At 43.7% G+C, this 26204-nt stretch overlaps 1 protein-coding gene and 1 pseudogene across 1 annotated transcript; both read left to right on the top strand.

Annotated features, from left to right (window-relative positions):
* The first annotated feature begins 1735 nt into the window (after window positions 1-1735).
* On the top strand, window positions 1736-6160 carry CAVIN3 (caveolae associated protein 3). Its single transcript, XM_032641354.1, has 2 exons — window positions 1736-2268; window positions 2837-6160. Exons 1-2 carry the CDS (start codon window positions 1885-1887, stop codon window positions 3239-3241), a joined length of 789 nt encoding a protein of 262 aa, XP_032497245.1. The 5' UTR covers window positions 1736-1884; the 3' UTR covers window positions 3242-6160.
* Window positions 6161-23698: 17538 nt separating this feature from the next.
* Window positions 23699-25551, top strand: LOC116758334 (annotated as a pseudogene).
* Window positions 25552-26204: the final 653 nt, after the last annotated feature.

Raw genomic sequence — 26204 nt, 5'->3', positions numbered from 1 at the left:
AACCACCCATGAGCACCTAGGCAAGCTGCCCCTACCCTGCTGTAGAAGTGGGCCTACTTTGTCAAAAGGTAATTATCAGCTCTCTTGTCAGTGATGGGTTAAGGAACTTATGCTCCAGCCCACCAATGCAGAGCCATAGACCTTGGTTCTGGCATGGCCATTTAATTCAGTGGAAGGCAACTGGAAAACTTCTTGGGGGCCTCTGGGAAATAAATGTTCTAAATTTTAAGATGGTCCCCTCTTTTCTCTTGATCTTGTGCAGAGATGTGCGGCCTGGAACTGCTGTAAACCACCCTGTTGCCCGTCTGGAAATGAAGCTGACACCTGTAGAGGGCATAGTTGAGAGAGCTGTGACTGACCCACACTTAAGCATCACTTTACCATGGTCTTTTTCAATTACGTTTGAATTGGATTTCCTGTGTTTAAGAACTTTTAAACTGGGTTCTCTGTTCCCTTAGTTTGAAAGTATTTTAAGTGGCACATCCTGATGGGTCTCTCTGAGCAAATATAGATCCACTGGAGGAGATGGTGATTCCCATTAGGCCCCCAAGGGGCTGAGGGGGTCAGGCTACATGAACTTGTATTTGTAGAATTTGGTAATTAACTTAGCATCACCAGATTTCTGGCAATAACTGCTCATCCTCTGCTGTACTTCTGTGTAAATCGGACCTCAGGTCTTTTCGGGCCCACGTAACTATCCCCTGAATGACAGTTTCTTCCACAGTCATCAAGTGGCCCTCAGAGATTGGGTGAGGAGAGGCAGAAGGAGAGACTTCATCATGATCAATGCATTGCTTGAATTTCTGTGCCTACCATCAGTTTACCAAGTACTGCTAGAGACAAGGCGTGGGGTTTTCCAAACTGAGGACATAAGGAATCCATTACCCACATCATTAACTGGATCCTCTATGTTCACTCTCTCCCCCTCCAGGCAGCCATTTTAAATCTTCTTCACTCTCAGCTGATATTCTCACCTATTTCCAAAGAAAATTTAAAAAACATCAGGTGGGAGCCACAACTAGCCTCCAGAAGAACAAAGACATACCAGAACCTACTCTAACACTTTTAAAGGTTTCACAGGAAGAGGTGTCCTGCCTGCCCTCCAAGCTTGGGGTGCAGGACCTAGGCTCTGATGGGCTTAAAGAAAGAGAGGGAAAGAACTAGAAGAAAGAAAGCAGGGTAATGCTACACAACAGTAGGAACTAGAGGAGCAGGAAATGAGGCCTGTGGCCAAACCCTGGTGAAGACTATTAGGGAAATATCAGAGGATGCCTCCTTACTCCCTCCGCCCCTCCTCTGTCCACACTGCGGGGCCTGCTGGGTCCCAAAGCGAGGCCTCAGGCTTAAACAGTCTTAGGTTGGTAGCGGAATGTCCAAGAACCTCCCAGTCTACCGCGCCCAGCGTGGGGCGCAAACGCAACCCTTTGAAGCGTGGGAGGCCAGGGCAGGAGGCTGCGGAGGCCCTTTGGTTACCCCTTTGCTTTGCTAACATAGTTTCTCTGCCCACTCGATGCAAACAGCAAAATTTTCCACGGCTCGCCCTCTGCAGTGGGGAGAGTACTTTCCAGAAAGAGGCACACTAGGGAATTGGAGTGGGGGAGGGAACTCACACTCAGAGCCGGAGAGTTTGCCGGGCGGGGTGGGGCGGATCCCGGGCCAACCTGCTTCCCCGCGGGTCTCCGGGGCGGGGCGGCGGAAAGGGGGAGCGCTTTCGAAGGACCCCACCACCAACATCCCGCCCCCCGCTTTCCCTCCCGCCGCCCGGGAAGGCCAACTCCGCCTGCCTGAGTCACGGCCGGAGCTGGGGAGGAGCCGGGGAAGGCGGCCCCAGCCCAGAGCGCAGCCGGCGGCTTCAGGGAGAGCCAGGCAGGGCAGTCGGGGAGCATGGGGGAGAGCGCGCTGGAGCCGGGGCCTGTTCCTGGAGTGCCGGCTAGGGGCCCGGTGCACGCCGTCACGGTGGTGACCCTGCTGGAGAAGCTGGCCACCATGCTGGAGGCGCTGCGCGAGCGGCAGGGGGGCCTGGCTCAGAGGCAGGGCGGCCTGGCGGGCTCCGTGCGTCGCATCCAGAGCCGCCTGGGCGCGCTGAGTCGCAGCCACGACACCACGAGCAACGCGCTGGCGCAGCTGCTGGCCAAGGCTGAGCGCGTGGGCTCGCACGCCGATGCCGCCCAGGAGCGCGCGGTGCGCCGAGCCGCCCAGGTGCAGCGGCTGGAGGCCAACCACGGGCTGCTGGTGGCGCGCGGGAAGCTCCACGTTCTGCTCTTCAAGGTCAGTGACCTCAGGCGTCCCCTGATCGAGGCCTTTCCCGCGGGCCACCACCCGGGGGCTCCCCCTCCCATCCGCCTACCACACCCACATTCCTGACCCTACCCTCCTCCGGTCTCGTGGAAACCACTTCCAGGCCCTCGCGCGCTTCCCACCACCGAACCCCAGCCTTCCCTCACACCCCTGAACCCAGCCAATCAAAGCCCGCCCAGGCCACGCCCAGGCCACGTCCACAGCAGTTGCTCCAAGTCCCAGCCCATCCCCAGATGAAAAGAACGGTGGCCGAAGTGCATCCCGAGACAGTTCGCCCCCTCCTCCTGTTCTTGCCCCTGCGGCTACCATCCTGTCTCAAGTCCCTAACCGGGTTCCACAAACTTCTGCAGTTCCCCTGCCCTAGCTCTCCCCACCTCCCTCCAACCCACGACCCCTTTCCCACGCCTGCCTTTTCTTTCCCATCCGGGCTGCGGAGGCTAAGGGTGGGGTGGGTTCCCCTGGTGTCATTGAGGAGGGAGGCTCAGGCTGGTGCGGGATAGGGGGCTGCCAGGGCCAGTGCTGTGTCCATCACTTGCAGGAGGAGGCTGAAATCCCGGCCAAGGCCTTCCAGAAGGCGCCGGAGCCCTTAGGCCCGGCGGACCAGGCCGAACCTGGCCCACAGCAGCCAGAGGGCGAAGGTGGGGAGAGCTCAGACGAGGAGGAGCCCGTGGAGTCCAGGGCGCTGCGGCTGCGGCGCGCCGGGTTGGTGCATAGCTTGAGAAGGGCCTTTTCGGGCCGGAAAGGGCCTGCAGCGCCATCCCCCACGCCTGTTAAGCCTCCTCGCCTTGGGCCTGGCCGGAGCACTGAGGGCCAGCCGGAAGCCCAGCCTGAGTCGGAGTCTAAGCAGGAACCAGAACCTCCGCAGGATACCGAGGAAGATCCCGGGAGACCTGGGGCTGCCGAAGCAGCAGCGGCTGTGCTCCAAATAGAGAGTGCGGCCTAATGGCTGGTGCTGCCTGCCTCCCCCGCGCCGATGCCTAGCCCCGAAATAAATCTTCCTCTCAGAATGCAGCGTTCCCGCCCAAATAAGGAGTGAATCCTGCATCCACAGCCCAGCGCTGGCCCTCCCTTCCTGGCTTCTTAAGCCCAGCACCCTGTGTCCTTTAAAAGAGCAGCCACTCACACCTGCTTACACTCACCGTCAATAAAAGTCGTGGCACCTAATCCGGACTCCATGTGAAGGGGTGGGGGAAAGGCGATGCAAGGAATAAGACAGACGTTGGAACCTGGAGTGTGGCTTCCATTTCCAACAGATCATTGTGTGATTTCTCCACTGAATCCTGGGCTCTCCCCCAGTGGCACATAGACACATCCTTCTGGCTACTCGCTCCTTCGGCACTTTCCTCCTCGGGACATACAATCATAATTTTTTCCCAACATCTAGTACAGTCCCTTGCTGTAGGTGCTCAATAATTGTCAACTTGTGGTTTTCCCCTTAGTCTCTTCTTCCTCTACCACCTCTTAAAAGTTGGGTTTTCTGAGATTCTGTTCTTAGCCCTCTTCTCATTCTGAGTATTCTTCCATTAACTCCCACTGCTGAGGCTGTCCTATGGGCCACATACCCCCTAGACCACTGTCTTGAGCTGTATTTGAAAAGGAATCCAAACTCCAAATGCGTCCAAAAGAAGCAGTGTGTCTTCTACCTTTTAATTAAGTTCAACTCAACAGCTATTTATTGAGCACTTACTATGTATCATTCAAAACTCTCCCCCTTCTGTGTTTTCTTTACCAGCGAATGGCACCATCATCCATCCAGAAACCTGGGAGTCTTCACTGGCTCCTCCTTTCTCTCCTTCCCCTACCACATGGAAACAGTTATCCTGCTGATAACTCTGATCTCTTTTCTTAATACCCATTGCTGCTGCTCTATTTCAGGCTTCGTCTTTCTTCTGACCATTATTTGAACTGCCAATCTGATCACATCACCTTCCTGATCCAGACCCTTCAATAGTTCCCCATCACCTTCAGAATAAAGTCCAAGTTCTTGAATGTTACCTTCAAGGCCCTTCATGAGCTGGTACCTGCCCATTTTTGTAGCCTCACCTCTTGCCACTTCCCCTCATTCTACTACTGAATCACGATGAGCCGTGTGCTCCCACTCTCATCTCTACTGTCCTACAAAAGGCAGCAAGGTACCCCTGTTTTAGGGCCAGATGCTTCTCTTCCTAGCACCACCTGCACGCTTCAGCGCTAACTGCACTAATGGTGATTGTTTGCCATTACTCTCCCGCCACCACCCCAGCTCCACTAGACTGTGGCTTCTTTGCAGTAGAGACTGTTTTATTCATTTCTGTATTTCCCGTGCCTGGTGCACAGTAGGCTGTCGCGAGCTTCACAGAAAAAAGGAGAAGTGGGAGGGGGTTGGCTCGGGATAGGAGTGGGGTCATCCACCCATTCATTCAGTCATTGTTGTATAAAAATACTTTGAGTACCTATTGTGTTCCAGGCCCTATAGTATCTCTCGTGAACACCAAGAGGACAATCCCTTCTGAGGCACTCAAGGACCTCAGAGTGTAGGGAGATACAAACATATAATGACTGATGTAAGTGCAGAGATAGTTATACATAGGTTATTTTGAGAGGAAAGGGGAAAGGGACACAACCTAACCTGAAGGAGGAAAGGGAGGGGATGTTCTTGGAAAAGGTAACTAGAGGGATGGGAAACAGGAATGGTGAGGGGCAGTAGAGCTCAGTGGTTAATGATTTGGGTTCGTAGTTCCCTCAGCTATTCAAAGGGATGGTGATAGCCCCTACTGGGCTGATACGAGGATTAAATGATGTTAAGTGCCTAGCACAGTACGTGGAACATAGTTTGTTTCAGGTATATAATCCATTCGTCCACTCATTTGACAAATATTTCCTGAATTCCGAGGGTCTGCCAGGCACTATTTTAAGAGCTGGGAATACCATGACACACAAGAATGACAAGATCCCAGCCTCCGTGGACTTAAATTCTAGTAAGGGGAAGACAGGCAATAAAGAAGGAAACTTATAAGCCAGATAAAAACAAGTAAATGAACTAGAAGGGCCTTCTGGTTATGGGCTCTGAAGAAAAGAAAACACTAAGGGTACAGATAATTACTGGGGAGGATGAGTGCTTTAAATGAGGACGTTGGGACCAGAGTTCAACAGTGACGTTTTAAATAAATTTCTATGGACTCAATTGGAAGAGGCCAAGCCCCTACCTGCTACAGTTGGTAGGAAGTCTGTTTCCAGTCACTTTAGGGCTCTTCCACTTCCTTAGATTGTGCAGTTGTACCAGGGGGTTCACACCGGCTCAGTGTCTCTCAGACTGTATATCTCTGCTGCTATTGCTCCTTATGACCACACGATGTCACTGTTGGGGTACCAGTGTCCCTGTTGGTGCCTCATCCTACAACCCCGAGGTCGGCCTGTCAAGCTCTGTGCCCTGAACCAGAGGTCTTTCCATGGAGGGTGGCTCTGCGGTAGCTCCATTTCCTCTGGAGAGATTCAGGGCTCCTCCTCCAGGCTTCCAAACCTTAGTGCACAGACCATTCAGCTTCCCAGCAACCACTCATTTCAAGGTTTTGCCATCACTGAGGGGCTGGTCTGAACAGGCTCAGTTCTCTATCCCCAAAGAAGAATAAACCCTTGTTCCATTTCAAATCCTTGGAAATCCAATTTCCCCCTTTCAACCCCCGCACAAAATTGAGAGCTCAAATGCGTATTTCTCACATAAAATAGCTTGATAGCTCATTGGGAAGCACACGAAGGCTCAGAGATCCTGGACGCTGACCCCTAGGAATCCAAAGGCTTGGCTAACTTTGATGGGGGATGTTACTTTTTATTCCTTCCTGATGCTTCTACCGCAGCAAATAATAAAAATCAAGTTAAAACAAAAGCGACTTCAGTTTTTAATAGTTCTCTTCGTGACATTGCATTCTTCATTGTCGCTGCTATCATTATTATTACTATTACTATAAACTAAAGGGAATGGAGACACTGACACAGAGATCCAACTTGTCATCCAGCATATGTGGCATTTAGGTGGCTGCTTTAACCAGGGGGGAGGCACACTGGTGGATTACCAAAATTCAGAGACTCGTTCTCAGTTTTTAAGGTCAGAAATGCAAATTTATTATGTGTTCCAGCATGATTAGGCTGAAAGGGATTAATCAGAAAACACTGATTAACTTGAGTGCTGAATTCATGAATTTCCCTGAGAAGTCTAACTGGTAAGTGAACCAGAATAATCTAGCTAGCTAGTCAGAACATTTTCCATCCTGCAAGAAAGTCTACATGGGAAACTGAAGTAAAATCTTAAAGTGTAACGAAACAGAATAGGGCTTCCTTGGTGGCTCAGTGGTTAAGAGTCTGCTTGCCAATGCAGGGGACATGGGTTTGAGCCCTGGTCCGGGAAGATCCCACGTGCCATGGAGCAACTAAGCCCGTGCACCACAACTACGAAGCCTGTGCACCACAACTACTGAGTCTGCGCTCTAGAGCCCACGAGCCACAACTACTGAGCCTGCGTGCCACAACTACTGAAGCCCGTGGGCCTAGAGCCTGTGCTCTGCAACAAGAGAAGCCACCGCAGTGAGAAGCCCGTGCACCACAACGAAGAGTAACCCCCGCTCACTGCAACTAGAGAAAGCCGCGCACAGCAATGAAGAACCAAAGCAGAAAAAAAAAAAGAAAAAGGAATAGTGAAAACAGGATGAAGATAATGGGCAGGGTTATCCAACCTGCCTGCTTTTTTTCTGCTGTGATATTCTTCCTGCATGGGTAAGACTGCATTCCTGGTAGGAAGTGTCTTCCTCTGTTAAGTACCGGAGATCCTTTTGACTTCCCTTTACTGAGAGTTGAATCATATAACTTCCGCATTGAAGAGAACTAGAAAGCCATTGAATCCACCTGCATTTCCAACACTTAAACATCCTTTACCATTTTACAGCCTATCCTTAGCTGGCTTATATTTGAAAAAGTCCAGTGACAAGGGACTCACTGCCTCTTAGGCAACTCTATTTTTGGACAACTTTAACTGATAGGAAACTTTGTAAGATCACAATATGTCTTTATGGTTTCCCATATGTGGCAGTTGGCCTCACTTCTGCAACATCTGTACACCAAAATTCCTTTACTTTTATGATGTGCGTGTCCTTGGAGTCCAGCTCCAGCAGGGCACACAGGACTGACTTATGTAGGATTTCTCCCACCATCTCTTCCTTAGGCTAAACATCGCTGCTTTTATTCAGTCATTCCTTGTGATATGTTCCTTCCAATCTTGGCCTTTCTTTGGTGAATTGTTTTAGTTCATTTGTATCCATGTTAAATAGAGAGGTGGCAAAGTACATGGAAAAAACATCGTCTTCACAGCTGAACTTTATTGCTGGTGAAGGGGAATTCTCTTTTTTCAGGTCTGTCTGTTAGGAGGATTAAATAAGGTCTTTCATGTATTCATTCATTCACTTGATATTTGTTGTGCTAGGTGATGGGGATGGATGGTGTATTACACGGACAGGAGTGCTGCCCTCATGGAACTTATATTAAACTGGAACTTATATTAAGCTGGGTATTGTAATAAAGTTTTAAATAGGTGCTATAATGAGAGAAATATAAGGTCCTATAAGAGCCCCAGAAATGGGACCTTTTATCCAGTAGGGTGGCAGTAATTACAGAGGAGTCGTTCCCTCTAACCTGATTTCCTCTTTTATTTTTTTTTCTATCCTGTTGTATTATTTCTTATTATGTAAGTTTCTCAAGTGACTTTTTGGAATGACCTGATATGTAATAAAAACTAGTCACCTGAGTGTCTGATTGACACACTAAATTGAACACATCTAAAACTGTGCTCCTCTTTTCTCAAAAGTCATGATTCCCCCCCGTTGATCACCTTAGAAAGTGTTACAATCACCTTAGAAAGTGTTACAATCAAAGAACTGAATTTCATCACCCGCCGAAATCCCTGTATCCAATGAGTCACCAAGTCCTGCATATTCTTTCTTAGTAATTCTTGTGAATTTTTCTCTCATAAATAACTAATAAATTTGGGTCCACTAGGAGGATTTGAGAAGAAACCCTACAGTCTGGAAGGCAGAACAGAGAGAAGTTGAACACTGCACTTTTCTCCTGGGCAAAATGGAGCTAATCATACTACCTAGCATGCAGGTTTGTTGTGAGTTAAATGGGTGGGTACATGTAAAAGGCTCAGAATTGTGCCAGGCATGTGAGAGCTTAACTTTCACTGTTGTTTTGTTATGGTCACTTGATCCCTAAATTCAGTCAATCCCGAAACCAGGTTTACCATGGACGTTTTCATTTATGTGAACTAATAACTATGCTTTTTGTTTAACCCTAGTTTTAGTTTATCTGATGTACTTGATTTTCCCCTGCAGCTGAACGATTCCTAATAGATACAGTCTCATTGGCGGTGAAACCAACGTGAAGGGCGAGGGCAGCATCTTATCCTTGTGTCCTCAGCACTTAGTGCAGGACCTGTCACAGAGTAGGTACTGAATATTTGGAGAATAAGCACATTTATTCCATTGAGGTGCTAGGGACACAAGAACGAACAAGAACCTGCCCTCGAGGAGCTGGCGCACAGCTGAGCCTTGTTTGTCGTCCTTCGTTGGAGCGCTGTTGCATCCTCCCGGGCGGACTAAGGCTTAGTAGAGACAGTACCTGGGGCCCACAATCCTCTCTGGGCCCATGACAATGCTTTAGTTTTTTTAAAATCAGAAGAAAAAAAAAAGAACTTTTAGGTAAAAGAAACGTTTTAATATATGATGTTAATATATTCTTTACACAACACAGTTGTAAAATGTAATTAAAAATGTGGTTACCAGGGGCAGGGGGGGTGCGGGGCATGGGAATTGGATGAAGGTGGTCAAAAGGTACAAACGTCCAGTTATAAGTTAAATAAGTACTAGGGATGTAGTGTACAACGTGATCAATATAATTGACACTGCTGTGTGTTATAGATGAAAGTTGTTAAGAGTAAATCTTAAGAGGTCTCATCACAAAGAAAAAAATTTTTTTTCTATTTCTTTAACGTTGCATCTCTATGAGACGATGGATGTTCACTAAACTTATTGTGATAATCATCTCATGATGTATGCAAGTCAAATCATTATGCTAAACATATACAGTGCTATATGTTAATTATGTCTCAACAAAACTGGAAGAAAAAAATTTTTAATGGAGGAAGGAGCTTGCCATCTGCCATTTAATTTTCTAGTTTCTTTCCTCCTTTTTTTTTAGGGTAACTTTATTTAAGTTCTGTTCAATTTTTTTTTTTTTACATCTTTATTGGAGTATAATTGCTTTACGATGTTGTGTTAGTTTCTGCTGTACAACAAAGTGAATCAGCTATACGTATACATATATCCCCATATCTCCTCCCTCTTGAGCCTCCCTCCCACCATCCCCATCACAGGAGCACAGAGTCAATCTCCTTGTGCTATACAGCAGCTCCCCACTAGCTATCTATTTTACACATAGTAGTGTATATCTGTCAATGCTACTCTCTCAATTCGTCCAGGCCTCCCCTTCCCCACCGTGTCCACAAGTCCGTTCTCTACGTCTGCGTCTCTATTCCTGCCCTGCCACTAGGTTCATCAGTACCATTTTTCTAGATTCCATATATATGTGTTAGTATATGGTATTTGTTTTTCTCTTTCTGACTTCACTCTGTATGACAGTCTCTAGGTCCATCCATGTCTCTACAAATGACTCAATTTCGTTCCTTTTTATGGCTGAGTAATATTCCATTGTGTATATATGCCACGTCTTCTTTATCCATTCACTAAGCTCAGTACAATTTTTAAAACTGTTGCTTATCATGGAGAGAGGTGATTTCTTCTGGGCTGTATTTGGAGGAGATCCACTGTATGGTGAATGAGCCAGGGCAATGGTCCAGGCTAGCAGGAATTCTCCTTACAACACAGAGTTTTCAGTGTGACTTTTTTTCTTTTCTTTAGCAATTAACAACGCAGAGTTTTCCTTCTCCTCCCTGAAATTACTTGCTGCAGGATGGTGGTCTGTTGGATTTCTTGGTCAGCTCTGCAAGTTCTACTTGTGTAAGCATCAAACTCATTTCAAGGAAGCTCAGGCCTGCAGCCCATGGACTCTGTTCTCATTACTACAAACTAAATTATGTTTCTTCTGCACTTCTGGACGTGCCCACTCACTGCGTGTTCTGCCAGGTCTGTGCGTGTGTCTTTGTGATTTGCAGTTGTGACCATCCTTGCTTTGATCCTCGCTGCTATGGGCAACACTTCCTATTTGTGGTTTGGGCTTTCAGATGTTTCCTAGTTTCATCAAAGATGCACAGAGTTTGCATTTATGTTTCTCTTTCCTACTTTAGGATTTTTTCCGAAAGGATAAGATGAGGAGAAAAATACACAGTGCAAATATGGGGCATCATGTAACAAATATGCACCATTTCCCTCTCGCATGATGGTTTAAGAAACTTAAAATTGATTTTATAGAGTATAGATCCGAACAGGGTGTTCAAATCATCTGAATGTAATACAAATATCTCTGAAAATTAAAGAAAAATATAACCTCATCCCGGGAAACACTAAGGATCATGAAGCCAGAGCATTTACCTCCTCAGATGGCATTCTCATGCAACTAACAGAGAATAGTAACTCATAGATAAAACAGACAAACCCTTATTAAGGGAGTTTTACCTTAAATTCCCCAGCTTTTACAATTTTGGGTGATTAAAGTATAAACAACGTTTCCTTAGAGTCATAACTTGATCCTGTTTACTTTTTTCACACACACACACACACACACACAAACATTTTAAAACATTTTAATATTTACCTTAGTTGAATTCCAGTTTCTAGGGAGACCTTTAGAGAACTCTCTATTGATGTCTATACACACATATATATCCATCTACATATGGATGAACACACACACATACACACATATATATATATACACACACATATATTATATATATGTATACATATATATATGTACACAAACATATACACATATTTCTACCTCAATGTTATATTTCATAAATTTCCAAAAAACAGTTAGGAATGTCAAGTTAGAACTAAATTAATATAACATTAAAACACAATCAAATCATGCTAAAATTATTAGAGAAAGAAATAAAATTACATTTCTGAAAACTTAAATGAGCAACTTTGTGTAGAACAATATCTACAAATTCAGCTAATCTTCACAAAATCGCCCCTCAAAAGATATTTCCGTTATTATCTCGTGTTATCATTTACATTTAGTTCTCCAGATATCAAGCCAGACATTATCGCTTTTTTGTTTAAAAGCAAATAGAGAACATTTAGAAAACTTTATTCATAAGAAACTTAAGTCGTTTCAGCTTAAGTATAATAACTGACTCTTAGGGATTCCCTGGCGGTCCAGTGGTTAAGACTCAGCGCTTCCACTGCAGGGGGCACAGGTTCGATCCCTGCTTGGGGAACTAAGATCCCGCATGCCACGCGGCGGGGCCAAGAAAAAAAAAAAGAAAAGAAATAACTGACTCTTTGCATGGATTAAAACATGCCCTTTCCATGTCCCCCAAATGCATCTTCTGTAATAATTTTCTTGATTTTGACAGAGATAAAACATATGGCCATCTTTAAGAATTAAGGCTCATAAATGACTTATTTTACCAATAAACATTTTTCTATTTTAATTAGCAACATCAAATAAGGAAATGCCCAAATTGAGAGATAATACATCTTGCAGTTCTATTATATTATATACTTTTACCACTATACTTTTGGATTTAAAACAAAACATTTAGAATAAAAGTTGCCAAACTTGGAATTGTACAAATTAATTCAAGAAACCTCATACAGGAATTTGACTGAAATGGGAGTTGTGATAGATTCCCTCTCCTTCCTGATTCTGAAGCATCAGTTTCTAGGTAGAATATTTGACTGGCTGAAAAGACCCCATCCATCCTTGTCTCTCCCTCTAGAATTTATATGTAGGAGAAATTTCTTTTTCTTTTTTTAGGCCATGTTGTGCAGCATGTGGGATCTTAGTTCCCTGACCAGGGATCGAACCTGTGCCCCCTGCACTGGGAGCATGGAGTCTTAACCACTGGACGACCAGGGAAGTCCCATGTGGGAGAAACTTCTTGATAATTATTTGGGTGTATTTTGTTTTAAGTATCTTTATTTTTCTCCCTGGTATGTTGCTTGATTCAGTTTATCAAGATCATACTTATCCCTGAAAGGGAAAATTCATGAAAAACTATCCTGAAAAAAAGTCACGACTTTAGACATGATTTAACTCAGGATGGCATTTTACTTTCCTCGAATGATGTCCATATTACTTCAGTATACTTGAGAACTATAGTTCATTTTGGGATACACAAAGCTGATAGTAAAAAAATGTTTTCACAGGCAAATCACACATTTAACCAGAACTGATAATATTTACAATTTCTCAGCTTTTCACACATATAACTCACACATTCGTTCTGGTCAAAATGCACTCTTCAGGAAATAAGTTTCAAAACGGAGTGTCTCATATTTATGAATGAAAATTTCATGTTCGCAACTATTTTCTCAAAAAAAATTTTTTTTAAGTCTTTAATTTGTTACGATGTTGCTTCAGTTTTTTTATGTTTTAGTTTTTTGGCTGCAGGGCATGTGGGCTTTTAGCTCCCCGAACGGGGATCAAACCCGCACCCCCGGGCTTCCCTGGTGGCGCAGTGGTTGAGAGTCCACCTGCCGATGCAGGGGACACGGGTTCGTGCCCCGGTCCGGGAAGATCCCACATGCTGCAGAGCGCCTGGGCCCGTGAGCCATGGCCGCTGAGCCTGTGCGTCCGGAGCCTGTGCTCCGCAACGGAAGAGGCCGCAACAGTGAGAGGCCTGCGTACCACAAAATAAATAAATAAATAAATAAAAATACCCGCACCCCGTGCATTGGAAGGCGAAGTCTTAACCATTGGACCGCCTGGGAAGTCCCTATTTTCAAACATTTGCTTAGAAGGCATCTTTTAGAGCAAACACATTTTGGAAATGTTGTCACATTATTTCAAGATCAGAATACCCTTTCCTGCCCCCAACTCCTGGAAGACATTTCTTTCCTCCATGGACAGAAAGATTAAAAATATGCATTTCAAAACAGAATATTCAAAGTTAAAAGCATCAGTTTATAATTGGGCAGGTATAAGTGCTTACAACTTCAATATTTATTTTGTTTCCAGTTTCCACTGTCACCACTCTCACATCTATTGACTTCTATTCAATTTCCTTTTGCTAAGTTAAGATTCTTCATTATTTTAGATCCTCTCTATTTTAAGTTGACACATGGAGGGACATTTTACATAAAGTAGGAATTATTATTTCTTTGATTTGATAGACTTTGCCTTTAAAATTTGCAGAACATCGTGTGGATCTCAGGTTGTCGATGTACCTAGGGATATGCTAAGGGATCAGAGAATAGAGACAACATTAGCAAAAGGAAAAAAATCACAAATGGTATCCATTAGGGAAGTCCTTAACAGATCATGTCACCACCTGCAGTATCATGGGAGAACAGGTTTTGGCGCTGAGACCTTGCTGATCCCTAGATGATGGTATAGACTCAGCAGAGGCTATGGTGAAAACTGTGGCAGACATGAGATACATTTGTGGAAGAGTGAAAAACTGTTCTCCACTACCAAAGCATCCTCCTTTCTGCTCAGTAAAGAGGTGATAATATATTGAGCATACTAATGCAAAGGGCCCTTTATGTGCCTAGACAAAGAAGTCCACTATAATTGTTATTATACGGTATTATTCTGGGAGTTCTACTTAATATAATAAAATGAGAAAAAATATAAAAATATCTGAAATATTGAATATGTAAATATATGGAAAGGTGTTATTAATATTAACTTAGCAAATGTAGAACACTATGAATTGTGTAATTCTCTTAAAAGATATAAATACAAGAAGTGTATAACATATATGCCATAGAAAACGATTTACTTTTTGGTAGCAGGATGGAAAAAGATACACTTATATTTTTTATATTCTATATTTCTCCAATTATTTGCACTTATAAATATGTATTAATTTGGTTAATAAAAAGGGAAAACTCTACCTAACTCAGAAGCCCTTAAGTGATAAGTAAAATAGCTCTCTATTTCTTTCCTTTAAACATACATAAATACTTCACATAATCACTGTCAAAATAAAATTTTATATTTCTTAATCAAACTACATATATGCTTCACAGCAGAAGTATAAGCAGAAATCTTGAATTAAGAATTATATAACTTTTTTCTTTGTATAAATTTTAGCCTTTTTCCTTCCTTTTTTTCTTGTGACTACAGGCATATATATACATAGACCAGGAAATTTTTGTTGTAAAGAGTTAAGCAATCAATGTAGGAGATATACACAAAGAAAAGTATAACATCTACAATTATGAAATTTCATGCAGTTATCAAAAGTAAGATAATTTTAATTATATAAGAAAATTCTCAAACTATAATAGTTAAAAATATCAGAAAACTATACCATTTACACAGTAGGATCCCAGCTATGTATTAAAATTAAAATGTGCATAAGAGGAAAAAGACTAGGCTAAAATGTTAACATTGATGAGAGGACAGGTCACACATTTTCTTCTTTAAGCTTTTTTCTTAGTTTCCAAATCAAGTAATTTCTGCAATGAGTACATATTTACTTTTGTGAATAGAAAAAAGTAAATTAAAAGAATGTTAAACAACAATACAAGATAGTTTCAAGTAAATAAAACCTGTCAGAAATGAGACTGAAGTTTATGAGTGCAGAGTCGAGGTAGGAAGATTGAGGCAGTTCTATGCTGACGTGTGGAGAATTCAGAGAAGAGCTGAAGAGACTCACTTTAGTAAGAGTGCCTCATTTGATTTATAGGGAATGGTGTCTTGAATCTGTGCATTTATTTTTCCAGCATCCAAATCAGGTACTTTCAGATTGTGCTGAGAAGCCAAAAAAAAAAAAAAAAAAAAAAGATAGACAATCTTTGGTAGGAGCCCAAGTGTCTGCAGGCAGCCATTCCTCCCTCGACAGAGCTTTAATAATGGAGTACTCCTACATTCCAGCTGGGCAGGCTCATCTCCATCTCGTCAGCACATAGAGGAAGATGAAACTGCAGGTGTCCGAGTTACTCATAGGGAGCTACAGCTAAATAAAGAGGTGACATGGTGGAGGTGGGTGGTGATGGCATGAATCCTAAGAACCGGCTTTCAAAGCATAAGTACTTACGTTGCAGTGTCTACAGACCAGGGATATGACTGAACAGACAGAATGAAAAGACAGGAGTCTTCACTGGGGAAAAAGAAGACAAGATGGCCTCATCCTACAGAATCACCAACCTCTTGTATACTGTGTTTTTTTTTGGCCGTGCCACGCAGCTTGCGGGATCTTAGTTCCCCTGACCAGGGATCGATCCTGTGCTCCCTGCGGTGGAAGCTCGGAGTCCTAACCGCTGGACAGCCAGGGAATTCCCTTGTATGCTGTATTTAAAGCAGCATCTCAGAAAGTAAGCTTGTCATCTTCCACCTCATTTCATTTTGCCCTTACTTCTGTGAACTATATTTCCATTCTTAATGCTCAAACATTTTGTTTCCTCCCTTTCAATCATCTCCAATATGTACATTAGTTAACAAATCTTGAAGAAGCTAGCTATGCAACATTTCATAAAGCTAGTCCCTCATTTCTGTTTTATTGCTATTATCCTCATTCAGAGTCTCATTGCCTCTGATTTGAGCTCCTGAAGTCATCTCTGAAATATCCCTATTCCAATCTACCTGATATACTCAGTTGGCTAAAACACTATTTTTGATCTTCTCAAAACCTCGTGGCCTCCTCCTCCTCTTAGCCAAGGTAGCATTCTTGTATATTTGCTATAGTCTATTTGTGTAATTGTTCCATTCCCCACTACACTGTAAGCTCCTTGAGAGCAGGGATATATTGAATTTATCTTTCGGTCCTTCACAATGCTACATGTTTATTTAGAAGTCATAAAAATGCCTGGGGCCTTGGTATATAATTATTAGCTTAGCTTCCCTCTCTTTCTACCCTGGTGCCAAGAAGCTCTTTCCAAAAACGTGCTTTAGGTAAGAGAAATGGAACCGATATGTCCTCTCTGAGCCGTAAAACCTGCCCCCTGTGCACCTGTTTCCCACCCATACCACCAATCAGTGACGGAAATACATTAATGCAAGTCCATTCAAAACAGACGGGGGTTATCATCCCCTTTCATAACTGCCTGTTTGCTGGTAGGTGTCTGTGCCTCCACCTTTGTTGGGGATTGATGCCCATGATGTGTTTTCTACTAGGCACAAGTAGATGAAGCTTCTGCATTTTGAGAGACACCAGTTCTCAACCGCACACAACTCTGGGATGACTGCTGTTATATTGTCACCACCACACAGTTTCCTCTGCTTACTTTCCTGGGAGCTCTTTGTTCTGTCACTGGGAATCTCTTTTCCTCAAGCCCTCTTCTGCCTTACCATTGCCAGTGCTCCAACATTCTGTTATACCTCCCTGCCCTTGCTCCAACCAGGGTAAGTTTTCCCAAAGAGGGAATCTTACTGCTGTCACCATGCTCCTGGAAGTGCAGATCTTTCAACTATTATTGTTTCAGAAGGAAGATACTGTGTTATAGGATTTCTCTTCTGTCCTACCAATAACTCAGTGCAGCCTACCTCTCAAAGGAAGGGGTGGGATCTTGATCTTTTCTCCAGGTCAGTGGGTTGGGGGTCTTAACAGAATGCTTCAAACAGACTCATGGTCCTTTGACTTTCAAGTATATTACCTAGACAGACTGTTAAAGATACTAAACCTTATGATAGTGAAGGGGGAGGGTTGCTCCTCTAAGTCTTTGTTATTTAGCCACTAATATGATCCTAGACTTCCAGGATATATAAGCAAGTGAGCATAATGTATTTGGTTATGATCATGGCCTCCCCCACTTTTTTCCCTAAAGGACAGACACAGTAAGACCCACACGTTTGCCTAGGAGTTTTCAGCTTATACTAATAAGAGGGAATTGAATAGGAAAAATGGAGCTCTGATCTAGATTAAACAAAAATGAACTTAAGGCTTATTTGAAGATGGCAGAAAACTGTAAGGCTAACAGAAACACCTGAAAACAGAAGACATGCTTCCAAAATAAGACAAGAAATCTCAATACCAACAGACAAAAGTAAAAAAGATAAAAAAATATTAAACAGTTTAACATCATCAACAAAGAGCAAAGCTACAGAAGCCAAACTGTAGAAGAGAATCTCTGCAATGCGTGAGACTCTTAGTGGATGGATTTCCCAGAACCCCTTAAAGGAGCAGCGGCATAGATTTAGCTAGAGTTATGTTCTAATTTCCTGATTCCTGTCCCCTGGTCACAGTTGACTGGACAGGACAAAGCATTCCATCCAAACTAGTCAATCACAATCTTTTCTCTGCACCAGTGGTTCTCAACTGGAGATACTTTTGCCCCCAGGGGACATTTGGCAGTGTCTGGAGACATTTTTGAGTATCACGAGTGGCATCTAGTATGTAGAGCTCAGTGAGGCTGCTATAAACATCTTACAAAGCACAGGACAGTGCCCCCAACAAGAATTAACTTGTCCAAAATGTTCATAGTGCTGAGGTTGCTGAACCTCACAGTCGATTGATCCCTGCTCTGAACCTTACGCAGGCTGTTCCCTATTCGGATATCTACAATTAAGAAGTGGATGGAAAATATTCTCCTGGCATACGATAAAGGAAAAAGATGCGATGTTAATTTAGGGTAACCCCTTTGCCTCACCAAAGACATTACATTAAAACAAAACAAAACAAAACCAAGAACAAAAAAACCAAAAAACCAAAAAACCAAAAAATGCAGGTTTGTGCGGAAGTATTCTCATAGGGACTTGGGGGGAAATTTTGTTCTTTTTCTTTTCAGAAATACTAACACCCATTACCAGGACACCTATTTGTGCCTTTGTTATAATGCAACAGGGTTCTTGGATGTGTCAACAGAAAGGCACCACAATCAGACAATACCAGTGCCACCAGCAGAGTGAAATAAAAACAAGGAAAACTATGTAAGATTATTTGCCAGAAGTGATTTTTTTTTAATCTAGCACTTTTTTTTTTAACATCTTTATTGGAGTATAATTGCTTTACAATGGTGTGTTAGTTTCTGCTGTATAACAAAATGAATCAGTTATACATATACATATGTTCCCATATCTCTTCCCTCTTGCGTCTCCCTCCCTCCCACCCTCCCTATCCCACCCCTCTAGGTGGTCACAGAGCACCGAGCTGATCTCCCTGTGCTATGCAGCTGCTTCCCACTAGCTATCTACCTTACGTTTGGTAGTGTATATATGTCCATGCCACTCTCTTGCTTTGTCACAGCTTACCCTTCCCCCTCCCCATATCTTCAAGTCCATTCTCTAGTAGGTCTGTGTCTTTATTCCTGTCTTACCCCTAGGTTCTTCACGACATTTTTTTTTCTTAAATTCCATATATATGTGTTAGCATACGGTATTTGTCTTTCTCTTTCTGACTTACTGCCAGAAATGATTTTTAGGGCAAGATACAAAAGGGCATCTTTATTCCTGTCCTGCCCCTAGGCTCTTCAGAAGCTTTTTTTTTTTTTTTTAGATTCCATATATATGTGTTAGCATACGGTATTTGTTTTTCTCTTTCTGACGCACAGGGAGATCAGCTAGGAGATTTGTGACCACCTAGAGGGATGGGATAAGGAGGGTGGGAGGGAGATGCAAGAGGGAGGAGATATGGGGATATATGTATATGTATATCTGATTCACTTTGTTATACAGCAGAAACTAACACACCATTGTAAAGCAATTATACTCCAATAAAGATGTTAAAAAAAAAGATACAAAAGGGCAAGTGTATGTCTATGTGTGTGCATTTTTCAGAGGCATTTAACAGTTGTTTTTTTTTTTTTTTTTTTTTTTTTTTTTTTGCGGTACGCGGGCCTCTCACTGTTGTGGCCTCTCCCGTTGCGGAGCACAGGCCCCGGACGCGCAGGCCCAGCGGCCATGGCCCACGGGTCCAGCCGCTCCGCGGCATGTGGGATCCTCCCGGACCGGGGCACGAACCCGCGTCCCCTGCATCGGCAGGCGGACTCCCAACCACTGCGCCACCAGGGAAGCCCTAACAGTTGTTTTTAAATACTATTTTCTGATTGTGATTTAGGTGTGATTACACAGAAAGTGAAAAGAGATACTGTGTGAATCCAGTGAAGATAAATGTCATCATCACAGCAGGAAGTTAAAATGGGACTTGATGATGTAGAAAAGGGCATTCAGGTCAGTGGATGCTGACCAGGCCTGTCAGCAGTCTGCCTGAAAATAACAAGGAGAATTTTTTAAAAAATAAATTTATTTATTTATTTAATTTATTTATTTGGCTGCGTTGGGTCTTCGTTGCTGTGCGCAGGCTTTCCCTAGTTTCGACGAGTGAGGGCTACTCTTCATTGCGGTGCACGGGCTTCTCATTGCGGTGGCTTCTCTTGCTGCAGAGCACGGGCTCTAGGCTCGCGGGCTCAGTAGTTGTCGCTCACGGGCTTAGTTGCTCCGCGGCATGTGGGATCTTCCTGGACCACAGCTCAATCCCGTGTCCCCTGCATTGGCAGGCAGATTCTTAACCACTGCGCCACCAGGGAAGCCCAACAAGGAAGATTTTAAGACAGAGCTGCGAGCCCACTTGAGAGCTATGCCTCCCACAACCATAGTTGCTGTGCCAAGGCCACCTGTACAGCCTGTCATGGCAGCCAAGTCACTGTCCATTGCGCTGGGTTACCCAGCTCAGCCAGGACCCAGTGGAGGGAGTGCAGAGGGCTTCTGAGATAGGAAAATAGGGAAATGTTCAGGGGAAGCTTGGAGGTAACTGGGACCCCAAAGAATGATGTCTGGGGGTAGATAAATTTCTGGAAAGTGATATGCACTGGAAAAGGCTTGCGGATCATACTGGGGCTACTGAATATTTCCATGGATTTTATTTTTGTTTAACATCCCAGAAAATGGCCAAAGGGATACCCAGAGATTCTAAATAAAACCTGAAGTAAATGTATCCTGAATATTACATTCAGCTCTGGCAGCTTGGATAGGGGTCAAACAAATCACTGTTCTGTGGTGGAGATGGCAACTGAACCTACCCAGAACATCAAATATGTTAGAGTAATTCAAAGATTGTTGCAGATGTGTTGCCAACGTTAATAGGGACTGTTAGAAAAAATGGGGTGAACAGAGGATAAATAGAACATTCTTCTGGTCAGGTAATGAACCCAAACACATCCCGTGGACTTCAGTTGTCCAGGGTTGGGGGTGACAGGTGGCTAACATGTGGCTTAGGGTGGAAAGCTGTTGAACATACAGGACAAAACCTTAATCAGCCACTTTCTGGATTCTTTAACCTTCGCAGAAGTTGCCAGAAGCCAGGGCCTTTCTGGTGAATAGTGGGGTCCTGCTCACAGTTTTTAACATGGTTCTGAGTCAGTATATGTGAGTCCTGGGCCAGCTCTCAACAAGACAGCCCCGAGCAGGTGAGGAGAATAGAATAAGACACCGACCCCTTTCAGTGGTTATGCCGATGTCCGTAAGTTTTGGCTGTGTATAAGCTTTACTTCTCACCAGAAAAAGAGCTGCCTCTATCACCCCCTTCATTGCTGCTCCTTTTCATCCAAAGTTTGTGCTATTTGGCTCACAGATGAGGGGTTATCTGACATGCCATGTCTTCCTGGGGGGCAAGGGTCTTGTCAGGCACCACTTCCTGGATGGTTTCTCCCTGATCAAGAAACTAAGGTGGTCTTTGTGTTCAATGGCTGTTCTCCCCCACCCTGCTATGGCTGTGAGGGACCACAACCCTGTGAAACATCACCTTTGGGCATCATCACACCGTAACTTTTGTCAGATCTCACCATGTGGACAGCCTCAGGTTTCCAGTATGTGGTTCATTTGGGTGGTCCAGTTACAAAAGAGAAGGACAAAAAAAAAAAACAAAAACCAAGAAGGGACATCTCCAGCTTTGGGTCTTTTTTTGGGTATGCTCTTATGTTGGAGGGTGGTTATAAATATGCAGCTAACCCACACTTTGTTTCACAGTCTGGGGAGAGGGTACAATACCATCATATCTTCACAAGTCTGTATCCTTTTGTGAACAAGACCAAGCATTATTGTGCTGGGCACTGAAAACTGATCAGCGATGGTGGTGATTTTAAGCAATGTTATTCAGGACTGAGAAAAGTATATGTGTACCCCCACTCTGGGGCTGTTTCATCTTGTCCTGCTTCCTAGGGTCCATAGAAAGCTGATGTTCGCGTGCTACTGCTCGTTTACAACATCGTAGAGAAAAAGGAACAGCTCTTTACAGGTGCCCAGTGGAACTGAGGTGACCAACCCATCTCGGTCTGCTTAGGACTGTCCCTGTTTTAATACCAAAAGCCTTCTTTAATACCCAAGAAAACCTTCAGTCTCAGGAAAACTGGGATGGTTGGTCACCCTAAGTAGAGCTGAATATGGCTCTGGTCAAAGTGTATGGGACTAACAAGATTTATGAGGTCTGGCATTTTAAGGAAACTTCCACATGACTCTTGGTGAATACGTTCATCCACATCCGTGTTATAAAAATAAGGTTTCCAATTTCTAAGCCATGAAGGCCGATATAGTGGAGGAATGACTGTTAAACATAGGATATTGAGTTAAACCACTGTACAATTCATTAAACAAATATTGAGTATTTACTATGTTCCAATCGCCTTTCAAGTATTAGAAATAGAGAAACGAGCAAAATAAAGTCCTTAATTTCAGAGGACAAATTCTCAGGAAAATAATCAGCAAGGTTGGCGTGCTTTTTCTGAATGAATTGTGGGATAAATGTGCACGATGGTCAAACCTTCCCAATACCAATTTGGTGAGTCTACTTGGGAAACGCAGTAGCAAGATGTTTACCTGATATATCCGATTTTCTAATCTCGATTGCACATCCTATGAGAAAAAAGTTGGACGTGCAACCTCAGTATATGTGTATTTGCAAATTATATGCATGCACTACTAATATATTAAACACATACGCAAACATGAAAATTAAGAAAGGCTGTCCTGAGTAATCGTTCCTGAGATGTGTGCATCCAACTTTAGAGATGGCTAATACATCCCAGGTCAGTTCATAGACGGTACCATGAAAATCGCTTGCTAGAAGAATGCAAAGGATATCTGTGCAGCAGCTCAGACCACCTGCATCTTCACACACCGATTTTACCACAGGCTGTGCCCTCCTGGGTCATGACTTGCTTGACCATGTGGTGTCCTCCTTGAGGAAAATATGAGCCCCCCGCCCCCAGTCTACCTGCCATCTAGACACAAGCATGAAGCTTCACATGGCTTTAAACAAGCTTCTGAAATCCCATGTGGCAGTGCTTCAACTATCTCACTCTTGTCTGTGAGAGTTAGTTTATGAGGGTCTTAAATGTGTATTTTTCTCCTGAAGTGTACTCTTGGGGTGTACACAGCCTTTAAGAGGAGCCAGGACAATGTCAGCCAAGAAGTCTCAGGCCACCTCAAACTGTAGGGCTGCCACCATAAAGCCTCTAGGAAGTTCCTGTGCTATGTTGTTTGGAAGGTCACCAAACTGGGCCGCCTCAAAAGTCTCTTTGATGCTGCTGTCTGAAAGTCTCTAAGGCCCTCTGGGGCTGAGGCGAAGACTCAGGGCACAGGTGATCAGCCATTAAAGGGTGGTTTAGTTCCAAGCAGGCATTAAAAGATAATTTTCGAAAGCAGGTGAAATCATGACTCTCATACAGATATAAGAATAAACACAAGTTGAAGATTTTATTTAACTCATTCATAGAAAACAAGTGAAGCGATACAACTGGGTCAAAGGATATTATCAATAACAGACACAGTTATAGGTCAGGAATATGGAAAAGAATGTACAAATAGAGCCAAAATTGTTCTTTTGACTATTTCTCCCCCTATAGAATTTGTTTGCATGTCTACAGACAAGAATTATTTGGCATTCCTGTCAGTTATCTACAGTTTACAGAATCAGAATCAGACAACCCAGGTTTGCTTTAAAATAAACACTTATTTTTCCATTTAAGCACAAAATTTCCCCTACAGTTTCCCTACTTTTGATCAAAAAGAATTTCAAAGATTCCTGATCACAAAATGAATGCGGCCTCATTAGATTTGTCCTGATTATTCACATAGGTGCAGCAAGAATGTTAGTTTAGCATAAAGGCCTTCTTTAAGTTTACTCTGCTGGAGGTTTCCATAAGGAAGCTCAGGTTGGACTTCTAAGATCCTCTATTATTTGCTATCCTGAGGCTAGGTAGCCACGCCCAAGAAACTTGATCCACCAGGTTTCATCTGCAGTACTTATACGCTTTGGGTGACGTCCTCTCCTCTCAAAGTCCTCAAAACATCTGTAGCCTCCTGGCCGGTCATGGAAGTGAGCTTCCTTACCAGCTGGACCCTGTAAGCCAGGTACCAGGAGGGTTTTGTCAGCACGGTTTCAATAAAGTCAACCTTAGTTCCCTAAAAGTGACTGGTCAGGCACCAGCCACGCTTCCCCAGGTGGGCAGGGAGCCTCTTCCCTTGTTCCTGTGGTCATGTCCACCTGGAGGGGCCTGGTGATGAGGTCACAGCTGGTATGGGCAGCCTGTCCTCCGCAAAGCAGCTGCCTGGCGGCTGCAGATACCAAAGACCATGAACTTGAAGCAGATGGGAATCAGAGGGCGTTATTCTCTCCCTCCTCTTCCAGAGAGCCCCTCTACCTGCCCCTGGTTGTCTGAAACCTTCTCCAAAAAGGACAAAAGGAACTCAGACCAGTTGTCCACAGTGTTCCTTGTTGGAAATTATTTGATAAAGTCCCTCCCAGAGAGAATCTTCAGAAAATCCAAAAAACATTCAGCAGGAAAAAAGCATGAACAGGGAGGACCTATAAATCACCGTTTCAGTCTTTAAGACATAAGAATTTTGAATTTGAGCCACCTTCTACCACCTTTCTGATTCTTAAGTATGGGCCATCATATGATTGACGATTGCTTTTGTGTCCTGTAGAAATCTTTGCTTACTCCAAGAAAATCTTCCTGCCAAATCAGTGACGAGAACACAAGACCTTTGAGCTGAGTCTTAAAATTGAGAAATTAAAGCAGTACATTAAAAAAAATTAAGAAGAAAACATTGCAAATGCAATGGTAATTTGGACGAGGGAAGAAATTCATAGTAGGAAAAAGCTTAGAGAATTGAGGTGCAGGGATTGCCCCCTGGTGTTCACGGTAAACCTTGGAGTCTAGCTGTAGCAAGTGGACTAAATAAATATCACTCCTGAACTTTATGCAGTATTCCTCCCCAAAGGAAAGAAATGGTGGGAAAGCTTCAGTGAAACAATTTTTTTTTTTTTTTTTTTTTTGCGGTACGCGGGCCTCTCACTGTTGTGGCCTCTCCCGTTGCGGAGCACAGGCTCCGGACGCACAGGCTCAGTGACCATGGCTCACAGGCCTAGCCGCTCCGCGGCATGTGGGATCTTCCTGGACCGGGGCACGAACCTGTGTCCCCTGCATCGGCAGACGGACCCCCCAACCACTGCGCCACCAGGGAAGCCCCAACAACTTCTATCTAAACATATAATTCTCTATAATGCTGGTGCAGAATGATGATTCTCCAGATGCTGGTCTGGAATTAAGCTGGATATATCCTATGCCTTTCCATCTCTCTACATCTTTCAGAAGGATGGTCCATATCAGGATGTTTTATACAGTATCTCAGGAGCATATTCATGTTACAGACCTGATGTTGGTTATGTCCAGGGAGTGTCTTTCATTGTGGCATTGCTCATTCTCAGTTTGGAAGAGGCAGTTGCCTTCATTGCATTTGGAAATCGCATGAATAAGCCATCACAACTGGACTTTTTCTGTGTGGATTACAGCAAGATGTTGAAATATTTTGGAACATCTGAAGTATTCTTTGAGGGCAGTCTCTTTACACATTTTCTCCATATCAAGTAGTCTTACGTTTTCACACTGGCATATACTTGCTAGACTGGATATTCACATAGCATCACAAGTCACTATTCTACTTGATCCAGCCAGTCCAGGCTGGGATGTATTTTGCAGAGATGGGGAGGAATTTTTATTTAGAACTGGGACAGGAATCCTCCAGTTATATGAATACATTTTCCTTCAGGTATACTTTATTCACATAGCACAGTTTCTAAATAAATTGGCAGAGGATCTCACACCAGAAAAGCTGTTCGGCTGTGCTGCAGCCGTTCAGATACAGAAAAGCACCAGTTAAGGGACTTAGGTCTTTGTGTCAGTAATGAAGGATACCAGGAGACAAGAATAACAGTACAGCTCTTTTTTTTTTTTTTTGCGGTACGCGGGCCTCTCACTGTTGTGGCCTCTCCCGTTGCGGAGCACAGGCTCCGGACGCACAGGCTCAGCGGCCATGGCTCACGGGCCCAGGCGCTCCGCGGCATGTGAGATCTTCCTGGACCGGGGCACAAACCCGTGTCCCCTGCATCGGCAGGCGGACCCTCAACCACTGCGCCACCAGGGAAGCCCAACAGTACTGCTTTGAACAGCTAATCTTCATAATTAACAGACTAATTGAAGCATTTAAAAAAAGCATTTTTTATAACAGTATTTTGTTTCCTATGTAAGCACACGGAAGAAAGTTGGAGCAATCCAAAAGAATCAAGGGTGGAAAAAAGCTGATTTTGAATTTTGTGTCTGAAGTAACAGAAACGAGCAACCTATTGACAATATTATTTTAAAAAAGCATTGCCATTTTACAAAAGAAAAAGTGTAAATGGCTAGTTCATACTCCATAATCTGGGGGTGAATGTTTGAATGCAAAAACATTTAAAATAGTTTTAGGGGAAAAAAAGACAGTGACTGGTCATACCCAATTAAATAAGCATCATTTTCAAATATGACATTCCAGAC

This window comes from Phocoena sinus, chromosome 8 (assembly GCF_008692025.1).
Source record: "Phocoena sinus isolate mPhoSin1 chromosome 8, mPhoSin1.pri, whole genome shotgun sequence".
In the NCBI taxonomy this organism is placed as follows: Eukaryota; Metazoa; Chordata; class Mammalia; order Artiodactyla; family Phocoenidae; genus Phocoena; species Phocoena sinus.
Note: the sequence above shows the minus strand (reverse complement) of the source record. Positions and strands in the feature narration are given on the sequence as shown.

Excerpts from the sequence above, each read along its gene's own strand:
- CAVIN3 (XM_032641354.1), top strand. The coding sequence starts at position 1,885 with ATGGGGGAGAGCGCGCTGGAGCCGGGGCCTGTTCCTGGAGTGCCGGCT. Across the intron at positions 2,269-2,836 it reads TCCACGTTCTGCTCTTCAAG|GAGGAGGCTGAAATCCCGGC; the intron begins GTCAGTGACCTC and ends CATCACTTGCAG.